The 12,457-nt window shown below is 44.4% G+C and overlaps 1 protein-coding gene across 1 annotated transcript in view; it reads right to left on the minus strand.

The window, feature by feature from the left end:
- Window positions 1-12,457, minus strand: part of NRK (Nik related kinase) — a 106,291-nt gene that overhangs the window by 70,659 nt on the left and 23,175 nt on the right. The window contains exon 3 of the mRNA XM_050902071.1: window positions 119-175. Within this exon, the coding sequence (XP_050758028.1) occupies window positions 119-175 (57 nt within the window). The remainder of the gene's footprint in view (window positions 1-118; window positions 176-12,457) is intronic.

Raw genomic sequence — 12,457 nt, forward strand, 5'->3', positions numbered from 1 at the left:
CAACCATAATTTATACTACTGGATCGTCTTTTATAAACCATCCACCATCTCATGATCTGATTATTTATTTTTCCTTGCACCTTGATAACAACTTTTTTATTTTTGGTTTTGCACTCACCTCAGTAACATTCATCACTTTGATTGCTGCTAGCTGCCCAGTCTTAACATGGCGACCCTGTTAAAATAACAAAAGACTGTAAGTAAAACATGTATGCAAACTATGTATACAGTAACAAATTAGGCACGTAACAGCTGGGCTTGAGTACTTGCTCTCAATCATGTATCAACAACCTTTCAGCGATACAAAACTACCAAGGCGAAGTTTGGTGATGCGTTATCAGACCCATACCCTTACCATGCTCTAAAGTTACCTGAGTTACCTTTGCAGGGTTGAATTTCTCCCTTTAGCACAAAGCAAGCAGCAACACTGGGAGACCTCTGCTGTCAGAGCACAACATGGCACGAGCTCATGGGTCTCCATCCAACTCCTGTTCAACAGGCGTTGCCACCCCCCAAGCCTCCTCTTCTAGGAGATCTCAGCACAGGCCCAGGGCGACCCAACCAGACCAACCTTCTTGTCCTGCAAACCGGGGCTGACGCGTGCTGGGGAAGCGAGGCGCTGGGTAGCTAGCACTGTCCCCACCTCCCCACCCCGCATGTTCTGGCTCACCTCGGGGTAAAGAGAAAACTCTGGGTTTCAGTACATCAATCTGGCAACCCGTATGTGGCTGCCAAGAAACTAAAGCTGTATATACTTTCTTGCCTTTTTTTTTTTTTTAAAAAGGCTTTTTACTGTGAAATGCTTAGTTTTTAAAATTCTTACTGCAGCCGAGTTAACTATATCTCCGCTACCTCTCAAAAAGCAGGCAGAGGCTTTGTATTTAAAATGTTATCTTCTGTGGTGGTGGGGAGGAACCCTCCCAGGGCCTTGACTGCATGTGTGCCTACATACGTACACACACTTCACTAGTGAAATGCCCACACCCCACGATCATTATTAAGCAACAGATAACTGGTAATTTCAGACTAGGTAAGTGGCTAGTTTTTGAAAACAAAGCTAGGAAAAGGGAGGTAATAGGGAATAAAGCTATTAAAAGAGCAAACTTGATACTGAGACTGACAAAATGTGGTTCACAAGAATGTGTATTAGAAACACAATGAGGAATCTTGCTGTAAATTGCAGTTTCTTGGCTTGGGTAGATCAAGTTGCTCAACAGATGCCGTAGATGCAGCATTTTGCCATGATAACTAACGCTAATCTCATACTGGAGGACAGTATCAAAAGATTTGTATGAACAGTGGATTGGCTACACGTCCTAATTCCTCACTTCCATCAAATGTTCAGAAATGGGTTTGAAGCTTTGAGACTGCAATTCTGTTCCTGAAATAGTAGTGCCTGCAAAGCTGTATATTGAAACAACTAACAGACATCAGTTAAGTAAGCCATAGGAAATCAGGAAATCAAATATGAAATGCTGCAGTTTGCAGACAAAATGATTTGCAGGTGCAATTTACACCTGCAAAATTAAAAGCTACGTTGATGTCATTTTAAAATGCAGGTCCTATCAGCACAAAATTGCATACTAGTGTTATTTCTAAGACTAAGCAACTTTGCATCAAAGAAAAATGATTCCTTGTTCTCAGGTGATATGTCACAGTCATGTTTTCTTTTACAGAAAACTAAATCCTGCTGAGTTTTTGTATATTTATAAGTGTCCTCTTTCCGTGGAAGCACTCCTGGGATTGCAAAGCTTTTTCTCATAAACTAGAATGATAGGATTTACATACTATCACAGACCTCAGGAGGAAGACAAATGGGACACACCCTCACCAGGCCCACGACACACACACCGCCGTGGCCGAGCGCAGATGGGCAGTGACGAGTGCTAGCCCAACAGATGCCGGTGTTTGGTCAGCATCCATCCCAGCTGACGTCAATCCCGGTTAGTGAGCTTCCTCTGCACAGCCACGGCTCCTTTGTTGGAGGCCATTGTTTGCAAATGTTTCCAGGCATTGAATGTCTTGGCAATATAGCGAGAGAGGGCCTTCCACAAAATATAGTCATGCTAGACACGCTGGCACCCTGACTTAACTCCAAAGTTTGTCTGGAGTCAAGTACGCTGATAATTCCATGTCTCCGGCCACCGCACATAGCAGGCGACCAACTCATCAAAACGATGAGTCTCTCCCGGGCTGCTGTACATTCTGCAAAAGATGATGTCAAGAATCAACACTGATTTTCATAACTACAGTGAAGCATGGAGATGTGCTTCTTTACTGAAAAAATAATCAATACTAGGCTAGCATTGCACTTGATATTGAATATTCATCAGAATAAGGAAGGGGGAAAGGCCTGGCATTCAGTTTTGATTTCAAAGCGTGATACCTGGTCAAATTGTCCCTCTGTATAAAAGACATCTGTTATTTTGCAGCCACAGTTATTTCCACTGCATGCAAACCTGCTGCTCTCACTCACGTTTACCATTATAAATGAGAATACTAAATCCCCCCAAAAAGGTTGGGAAAATTAGCATTTATGGGAAAGAAAACAGCAAGCCCTTTTGTTTTGTGGGTCGTGATTCACCTTTGCACAAGAAACGTGTCCCCGTTAACCGAGATGCAGAACTCGATCCTGCTCCCATATTGCTAAAAGCTCCCATGTCTGCAACTGGGCTGACTGCTGGACGAGAGGAGCTTAGCCTGTGCAGAGAAGGCAGGATCATGCCCTGTACCTTGTCTCAGTGCCCTGTCTTCCTCACACTGTGCAAAGTTACTACTAGCCTGAGCGAAATGCATAGGGTCGCATCCAACCATCCCTCTGCACAGGCTCACCTGCAATAAATACTCTCCGACTGGGTAAAGCAGCCTTTACATGGAAGTAAATTCTGTTAACTACATGCACTTCACACCCTTATGTTCTTTTAGACCCCTTTATCCTGGAAGAAAACAGAGCGGTTCGATGGAACCAGAGAATCCGAACTCTTCTCAAGAGGCCGAAAGGAAAGGAGCAGTAAAAACTCATTCCTGTTGGTTTGCTCTAATTCTCAAACCACAATAATTTATTTTCAGCAACTGTTATCACACCTTTTGAAAAGAGTCCTCCACGTTTCTTGGCTGCATTAAGCTGAAGAACCTCATCTTCCCCCACCAGCCCAAGTTTGTGCAGGGTAATGCAGAGAGCTGCAGGTTAACCTCATGAAAAGGTGTAAACATATCTATATATTTACTTCTGCCTTTCATCAATTATCTAAACGGGATGAATTAGTTTAAAAGTGTGTATAAAAAAAAAGTATCTTGGAGATTGTAGCTAAATATGTATCTACAGCTATATATCTATATAGAAACATTTTCACCACGAGATACTAATTTTACTGCCATCTTGGCAGATTTATTTTTGATTACAGTTGTACATTTTCACAAAGTAAAGGATTCATCGTTTTCGTAGAGCAATACATCTCAAAAGACTCTGCACCTGCTAATGTATGCAACAATGTGGCAGAATTACACAGCGCACACCATCATTTCTCCTTACCTTTGACATGATCCCAACATACACAAATAAAACATTTCCTTTAAATAGTGCCAAAGGAAAAAGTTCAGTCAGTGGAGACAAAATAATCAGAGAACCCTGGAGACATGCTAAATTTTATTCCTTCTCCTCCCCAGAACTTCACTGTCTATTTAGTTAGTTATGAAAAAAGGGGCCAAAGCAAAGCCACCCAGCAGCTCACCCAAACACCAGCAGTCCCTGTAAGCAGCGGTTGCGCACTGGCACCCTATTGAACTCAGCACCACCACCCAAAAAAGTGAGTGTGCTATTGCACGACCCCACGCTAAGAGGGCTGAAGCTTTCAGAGGACATGCGTGTTCATGTGGAGAAGAACCATTAATGCCTGTGCAGCTTATCTGAGCAGGGTAACACGTTACACTTGCTTTAATGCACAGACTACGACTGTGCTGGCAGTTCAGAACAAAAATCACAGGTTTCTCTCCTTTACATTGGTTTTTCAAACTGTTTCAAGTTCATTTTCCTTGACATCTCTAAAAGCAGTAAACATCCTGAACCCAGCCCTGGGCTTCTTGTTAACACACTGAAACTAGTGCCTAAGTAAGGAAAGGTTTCAGGGCCTGGCCCCGTATTTTTTCATTTATCAATAAATCTCAGAGGTTAGCCAGAGTTCACGGGAACTCACACATTGCTACTTCTGCTGAAGCCACAAGGTTGAGCATGTTTGAATTGTTTTGAGAAAGGTGGTGTTTTGATTTTTGTTTAAAGCTCCTAGGAGCAACTGGCTGTTTTAACTGTTTCCCAACCAAATGAGATCAACAGATTCACTTACATCCAGTGACGAGACATGCACAAGTTCATCCTTTTTGATTTAATCCAAAATGGGAGGAAGAACAAGGGGCATTGCCCTCCCAGCCCTCTGTGCAATCCGCTGCTGCCCATCCTCTCCAGATCATTAAAGGGAATCAGCCTGTTCTGACTCAAAATCCTCTGTTGCACATTTCCTCAGAAACTGGGCAGAGGGCAGGAATGGTCTGTGGGCCTGTCTCCCTAATAAAAGGTTTCATCTTTCACCCAAATGCTCAGTTTGAGAGCAGGTTTCAACTCTGGAGAGTGCAGCCAAAACATCCAACAGCCATCTGCAAGTCACCCGTATTCCTACCCAAGAATATAGCATTAAATGCTATCAAGCTCATACAGAGCTTAGACATGAACAATTCTAAAGCTCAATGGCTTTCTAAAATTGAAATTCCTGCCTACATTTTGATGAGGTATCCAAGCTGGAAGAAATTCTCCCATTAGCTTTGAGTCCAGCTAAATTCCTTGTCTCCTCCAGAAAATATTTCCGCACAAAGTCTGCTGCAGTTGCCAGTTAGTCACTACAGTAACATTCAGCAAACCTGGAGCCAGCATACACATTTTTCAAATCTGCGTACTGCTCATTGCAGCCACATTTGTGGAAGATGCGTTATGCCAAAGATCTGGTTCTGATGAGTTCCAACCATGCATTATCTCTGCAGGGAGATATACATGGAATAGGACAGATCGCTCAGTGTTATTTCTTTTGGAGGTGTATTTACCTTTTTAGCTCAATTAGATAAAGCAACTGCTTATCTATGCCCTCTACTAGAGGGTCAAGACATGTATTTTTCTATTTACGTCAAACAAGAATATCAACATGAGCGGTCAAGCTATTAGCTGATAAAGGGGCTTTACATGAATTAAGTATATTTGCAAAATGATGCATTCAGTCACGTACAACACCTTTTCCTGTTAGGTCCAAACAAAAATTTGGGGCAGTCCCTGGCTTGGGCCACGATTACAACCAAAGACCCAAGGTCCCAGTGACACACACCTGAGATTGTAAGGCTGTGGGTCACATGCAGACAGCTTGGTTTGTCAGCTTCCCTCCCAGATCCTGCACAGACCTCTCTTCCTAGGGGTGGCAAACAGCTCCCATCAGCTTCTCTCTCCGCTTGCGATCCGACAGATTTGAAACGGACAATTGCAAGTCCAGACGACACAACCCAGCTGTCCTGTTACAGCGCTGCGCACCATGCCAAGGCAGCCCATGGCAGTCCCATCACACGCTTCCTTTTTGGCAACAGGCGCTCATTAACGTCCATGTGTTTCTGGGTCTGTCTGCTGTAGCTGTCCCCATTTAACCGCAGCAGGAAAAAGTGCACGTGAAGGGCAGGGACTGCCTGCCGCAGGATACCAAGGCCGCACAAAGCTGGTGGTTTTGACTATGCAAAAGTCTCCATCTGTGTCCGTGTCCTGTCCGCAATCAGAAGCACGACCTCACTTCTCTCTGCCTTAAAAAGCAGCGTTTTTGGCGAGGCTGTGAGGTGCCTATGTTCAGGGATACCTCCCAGGTGCCAGAAGCCTTGGACGCTTGCCAGTTTGCACCGTTGTGCCCACGCGGAGGGCAATTTCGCAAACACACTCTGCCATCAGGCACGCACACGTGCGGTGCACTTACGCTGTGCACAGACACAAATAGCTCATCACACCTGCACAAGGCTGTGGGACTCCTGCGTGACCCTTCACAGCACTGCCTGCCTGTGTAATCCAGAAAGCTGGTAGATATCACAAACTTAACTCTTGGGACCTTCTCTGGATATTGAAGGTTTGTATTTCAAAGCAAGATCTGGCTGTTGGAGGTGGAGAACTTTCGAGGCCAGAGGACTTTCTCACCCAGAAGCATTTATTACAGGATAACGGGCCACCCGCCCTTTGGGAGCAAGGTGAAGGCACAGCTGTTTCGCTGCAAGCCCTTACTGAAAGTGAACTTCAGCAAGCAGGTTTCCTGTTCAAAACCCACTTATGAACTTTGAAGTCTGAGCCCATCTCGGGTAAATCCGTGTGGCCCTGCGGTTGCTGGTAGACTGCCAGCTCAGCCTTCTGTGCCCTGAAGGATGGGACCCCACCCTTTTGCCCCTCTCCTCTCCACCCTTTCCAGCCTGGTAACACAAGGAAAGTCTTCAAGAGATTATGCATCACATGAACAATGCTCTGCATAGGGATCCAGGAAACCCTATGTCCTATTCCACATGACCTTAACGAAGTCATGATCCTTCTGTTTCCCTTTCCACCTACATAGGGCTTTTCTACTTAGACCCAGCTCTTTAGAGGAGATGAGCAACGTTTGCTATCACCAGCCCCAGAGCCAGCCTGGGAACACCAGCTTTGCCTGCTCACACTGCAGGCAGGGTAGGGCAGCCTCCCATGCAGCTGCAGTGTGCTCCCCAGAGCACGCCAGTGGGTTAGCATGGCAGGGAGGAGGACTCCAAGAACATAAAAGCTGCAGATATGCCGCTCTTGCACTGCAGTTTAGACACAGCCGCTGTTTTACAGCATATGGCTGCTCACAACGGACATCCTGCTGTCCCCTGGGGTCTTGTCTAATGTAAACAAGTGGACAGGGTTTGCACATCTGGGGCTGTAGTGTTTTGGTGCTGAGAAGTGTCACCTGACAAGACAGTTTATAGGAGAGCTCTATCAGGAAGACCAGTCTGTAATCCTTGTCTCAGCAACCGGTACCACGTGAGACAACCCACTGTAGTCATGGTTGGAGCTCTTCAGCTAAAAATACAGCAGTAACGCAAAACTTGAAATGAGACAGGAATAAATTCCAAGGAAGAAGTTATTAAGAGTTTGGAAGCTTATAGCTTGTTTTTGTTAGTTAATGGTCTGAGGCAGAGCTCAGGATCAGTCATGCACTGAATACTAGCACTGGATTTCAGAAATGATCCATTTCATTGTAAACTATAACATGTAATCCACGTCAATTCTGATAGTTTAAAAAAAAAAACCAAACCAAACACAAAAAAACACAACCCCCCAACCCACCACAACACACATCAGCCTTGGGCAGATAATTATCAGTTTCAGAAAGTTTTTTTTTTTTTAAACTCCCATGAAGAATTCAGGACACCAGTCAGGTGGGAATGTGGCTATAATTTTGATTACAGCTTCATCCTTTTAATCATGCAACTCAGGCTGCAGAAAGCCTACTTTGATTGACATTATAAAGTTTTGGTGGCACTTCTGTCACAACGTCTCTGAATGTCTGTTGTATTTTGGGGCTGTCAATCAAAGAATTGTATTCCCCTACAGCATTTCTTCTCTTCTTTGCGATACTGGGAGATGCTAAGATTTGGAAGCCTGGGCCTTGTTCCAGGTCAACTCTAGGGTAGCCCTCAGCTCCATCTCCCAGCTGGAGCACACCCTCCTTTCTTTGTAAGTGACTGCTTTCATGCCAGCAGTGCAGGATGCAGGACTTCCGTAAAACCACAACCCAGTTGCATTGCTTAAATGCTGACCATGTGGATGCAACACATTTGCCCTTTCACCCCCACATTTGGCACCCAATTTTCAGACAGTCCTAGGTCTCACCCAAAAACACTTGACCAGCATAACCAAATGTTGCATTTCCCCTTCCCTATTCTCCATAAACACCTTCTTTCAACGGCAACTGGATAGCTTTCTCTGCCATTAACTCTGTGCTATCGAGAGGAAGAGCACACAGCAGACTGCAGCATCAGAATGAGCTCCTGAGATGACTGCTTCAGCAACATAATGGTCCTCCACTGCTCTCAGACTGTCCAACATCAGACACCGCCAGTCAGTCCCTTAGGTTGTAATGGGACTGCTCGATTGACTGAGACTTAACGTTGCCTTCAGAACTGACCATAGATGTCTTCCTACCAGGGAAGGCAAAGCGTGTCACCTAAACACTACAAAACATAACCACCCTTGTCCACAGCTGGTCAGAGTGGTGAACAACATAAATATTAATACACTGTAAATAATCAAGACATGCTCTTCAAGGTTTATGTTGGGTTTTTTGCTCCTGTATGCTAATTGCTACTCTACTTTATGATTAGATATGTTCCAAGAAGTTAGCTAAGATTTATCACTTTCAGTATAGACCATACTATGAAGTTGAACACTATTTAGCATGCCCCAGAACTCGGGTTGCAAAACATTAACCGTAAAATCTAATGTGTCTGCACATATATATATAAAGAACAAAAGTTAATTAATAACACTCAGTGCAATTTAAGACAAAGCATGTTACATTAATGAAGAAATAGTAGATAGATACTATTTATAAAGAAACAAAAAATTATTCAAAAAAAAAGTTACACTGCATTCCAAATGAAAAAGGATAATTTTGTAAAGGTTAGCAATTTTATAGAGCAAAAATGACTTGAATATTCAGTGAAAAACAAGTTCCTTTCCTAGCAAACACCACTGCCCTATTTCTGTGCAGAACAGGTCATTCTATCTCTCCCATCTCTTCTCTCTCCCCCCCCTCATCTCAGAAGTGGGTAAGTATTTTCCACTCAAAGTGAAAATATTAGTTTTATAATTTTTTTTTACATGAAGTTTTAGAGGTTTCAGGGGTAAGACGTTAAAAAAAAAATCAGGAATTTGTCTCAGGGTCCCTATTTGTGTCACGCGCTTAAACAAACAAACAAAAATATCACCGTAACTCATAACACTACAGAAGACAACTAAGTTGGCAGTGGTGTAGGAGGACTTCCCATATACTAAAATAGCAACACGCTAGCCAAGAGAAGAGATTAGAACATGTAAATTCTATCAATCACTTAAAATTCTACCCAAGTCCACACTGGCTAGAAGGAAGGGATGGACAGGGGCCATTTCAATGGTACCAGATGAATCAACCTTGGTCTCTGGAGGAAAAGGACAGTTTTTCACCCCTACTGCAAGCGTCTGTACCACAGCCCTCAGGAACTGTAAAACTCAAGAGGCACCAGAAGCAGTTTTTCTTTCCAGTTTTTTTTTATCCTTTCAGTTCCTATTTCCTCCCATTGTACAAGTGGAAACACAGATTGTTTGCTTTGCCTAATGTTTGTCTGTGTCTGACTCCAGACCAGTGGGAAAAGAAAATGAAACAAAGGAACAAATTCAAGCCCTTTCGCAAACACATATTTGAGTACCTACATTTTTGCAGTATCAGTATGCTCAGTTGATCAGATTACCATCCTTACGCAAAACACAAACCACTCAATGCTACTGCATACTTGTATAAGACGGGACTAGAGATTGATCTTTTGGGATTTTGAAACCTGCTCCCAGAGGTCATTCAGTTGCCATTAGCAAGATCAAGCAAAGCACTAAGCACTTTTGAAAATACCATGCTAGTCATAATATGAAGAAAGGAGTTTTGTCCTCTACTTATTTGAAATGGGTGATGTCTGCAGCAGAACATCCCATGTAATCTTCTGCAGCTCCATGCTCATTTGGAGGAGAGTACCCATTCCTGCAGCTTCTCTTTATTCAGCTAACACGTTTCTGAACGTGAACAACGTGCAAGAAGGAAGAGCAGGAGTGTTCCTCCTGGGGCAGGTAAAAACAGGGTAGCCCTTGGTGGGTTAACAGCAGGAAATCGAGAGCTGCAGCACACAGCACAGTGTGCAGCTCGGAAAGCGAACTTCACAGACTGCCACCGCTGCTGCGCTCGGGGTCAGCGCTGGCTGGGGATACACAGGGTTACCGAAGGCGTAGCTACTCCTGGTGAAGGACCAGACTCCCACCGACTTTGATCTGGCCCAATCTGTTTTGTATCTGGAGATAATTCAGGATGGTCTGAGGGGAAGACAAACACTGAAGCTCTAGCTGTCCTCTGTTCAGAAAGTCACCCAGGTGCTTGACTTTAGAGGTAACTGCAAGGCCCCTGAATGGGAGCTGCTACCAGCAAGGAAAGAAAAGCAATGTTTTGGAGCCATTCATGGGTCAAGAGAGCAACTCAGACAGCAGCACAGTGAATAGGAGCAGAGGTCTGAAAAGCAGGCTGTGCAGTTATCCCCTTTTCCTCACACTCCATTTATTGGGACACAAAACCTGATTTCTTTGAGCCTAAATTGCAATATTTGCACAAATAACAGTTTCAACAGCCTTGCCATTCATCCTGGGCTTTGGCATTTGTCATGCCCCTTAACATCTGTTGAAACATGCCGTTGGGTTTCCAGCCTCAGACACCCCATCGCTGCTTGCTACCCCTGCCAGGGGCGCGGAGGCTTTGCAGGCACAATGGGTGTTCTGCCTTGGGGATGCCTGGGCTGGTGGGTCTGCAGGTAGCCAGCAGCAGCAAGGACCCTGGCTGAGCAGTGCAGGGCAGCAGGGATGCAGGGCAGTGGGGATGCGGGGTGTTTGCAGCCCCGTGGCTCCTTTTGCTGCAGGCAGGCGAGTTGCAACAGCCCTGGCACAGAGCCAGTCCCGCTCAGCACTTGGGGAGCCCAGTAGTGATTTATGACAGCAAAGGTCTGCCACGCCGAAAGTCTATTCATCCAGAAAAATAAACAGTTTAGGAAAAAAGCCTCAGCCTTTGGAAGGCTCTCACTCTGCAGACCAGGGGCCGTTGAGAAGCTAAGTCTAGGGAGAGGTACAAATCCCTCCACCCCAGTGAATTTTCGCTGCCTGAGTCATGTGCATCCGTTTACAGAAATATAGGGCGCTAGAGAAAATCTAGACGCAGCACATCTCCGCTGGATGAACTCACAGGCAGTTAAATGTGTCCCACTGGCCCCATCCTGCTGAAAGGAAGTCAGGGCTGGACTGCAGGAGGTCAGCTGATGGGTGGCCGGACTTTCAGAGCAGGAATCCCTCAAAGGAAGGTTTTTTGGCTCACCATCACTACGAAGCTCTGAAGGTCAAGCTGCACACAGCAATTACAAACCTCATGTTATGAGATTCATGTTTTAAGTACTGCAGCCTTCCCAGACACATGCTAATAAAAAAAGGCTTTATTAGCCTTCTATCCCACATAAACATAACTTTGCGTGCACATTAAGCTCTCAGCAATTACATCACTGAATTTTTAAAAATCCTTCAGCATTCTTGTGAACAGTAAGTGTAACATAGTTGAATTTTCTCTTGCATATAATGCAGAACACGGACAAGGTTCCGCATGGGTTAACATTGTGTTGCTGGGTTTTTTTAAAAAGGCTTTAAGGCAGGCAGGCTACACAGCTTGGACTGCACGTTCCAGCCTAGATGATGAGAGCTACAACAACTTTAAAGACGATTTACTTTTTCATTCTAATTCTGCTGGTGTTTTTCTCACACAGATTGCAATACCATGCGGGTATGCACCTCTCTGCAGATGACTGTGTGAGACAGTGCACATGGCACTGCACAGGACAGCCCAGTACTAACAACTGGCATTAAATGGGTTTCTCTTGGGGTCTCTGAGCCTTTCCTTCAGTACTTCATGGCAAATACCCTCCCTGCAATTCTCTTCACCTGAGGTGAATCCTGAAGTCAAAAACTCTACTGAGTACCACTGTCGAGTTCAGAAGATCTGAGGTTTGCCTAGGGAAAGGTCATATTTTTCACACACATACAAAAGTCTTCGCAGGGCATTTAACTGAGCAAAAAAGAGCATCTACTCTCACTGCCTTTTCATTTGGCTCTCTTTGATGCATTCTCTCTAAAAATAAAAAGGGAGTTAATGGACACAATTAGTCTGTGAGAAAATACATCAGTCTCCAGATTTTTGAATGAGCTCTGCAAGAGATGAACTACACGGCACTGATCTCGCAGCAGCAGTCAATTCCTATTTCCTTCCAAAATCCTATTGGCCAGATGGTCCACAAAACTCAAGGGAAAATTACTTAAACATTTGGAAAGGCTTTCAGTATTAAATTGGTCTCCAAAATGAAACCAGACTACCCTTCTAATTATTCTTAAAAGTAAAGTATACCTTGCTTTTCTAATTAAATTAAGAAGAAGCGGTGCTTCCAAGTTCACTTTCCTAAAGAAAAAATCCGAATTTGAGAAGAGCCTTGGTGTTATTTTTTTCTAAGCTGATCTAATCAGCTTCGTACAGCAGAAGCCTGGCTGGCAAAGGTTCTCCTCTCGAGCAAACTATAGGTCAGATGTGCAGTAACAGTTCCTGAACAGCTACAAGCAGTT

Source organism: Gymnogyps californianus, chromosome 9 (genome assembly GCF_018139145.2).
Source record: "Gymnogyps californianus isolate 813 chromosome 9, ASM1813914v2, whole genome shotgun sequence".
NCBI classification, from domain to species: domain Eukaryota; kingdom Metazoa; phylum Chordata; class Aves; order Accipitriformes; family Cathartidae; genus Gymnogyps; species Gymnogyps californianus.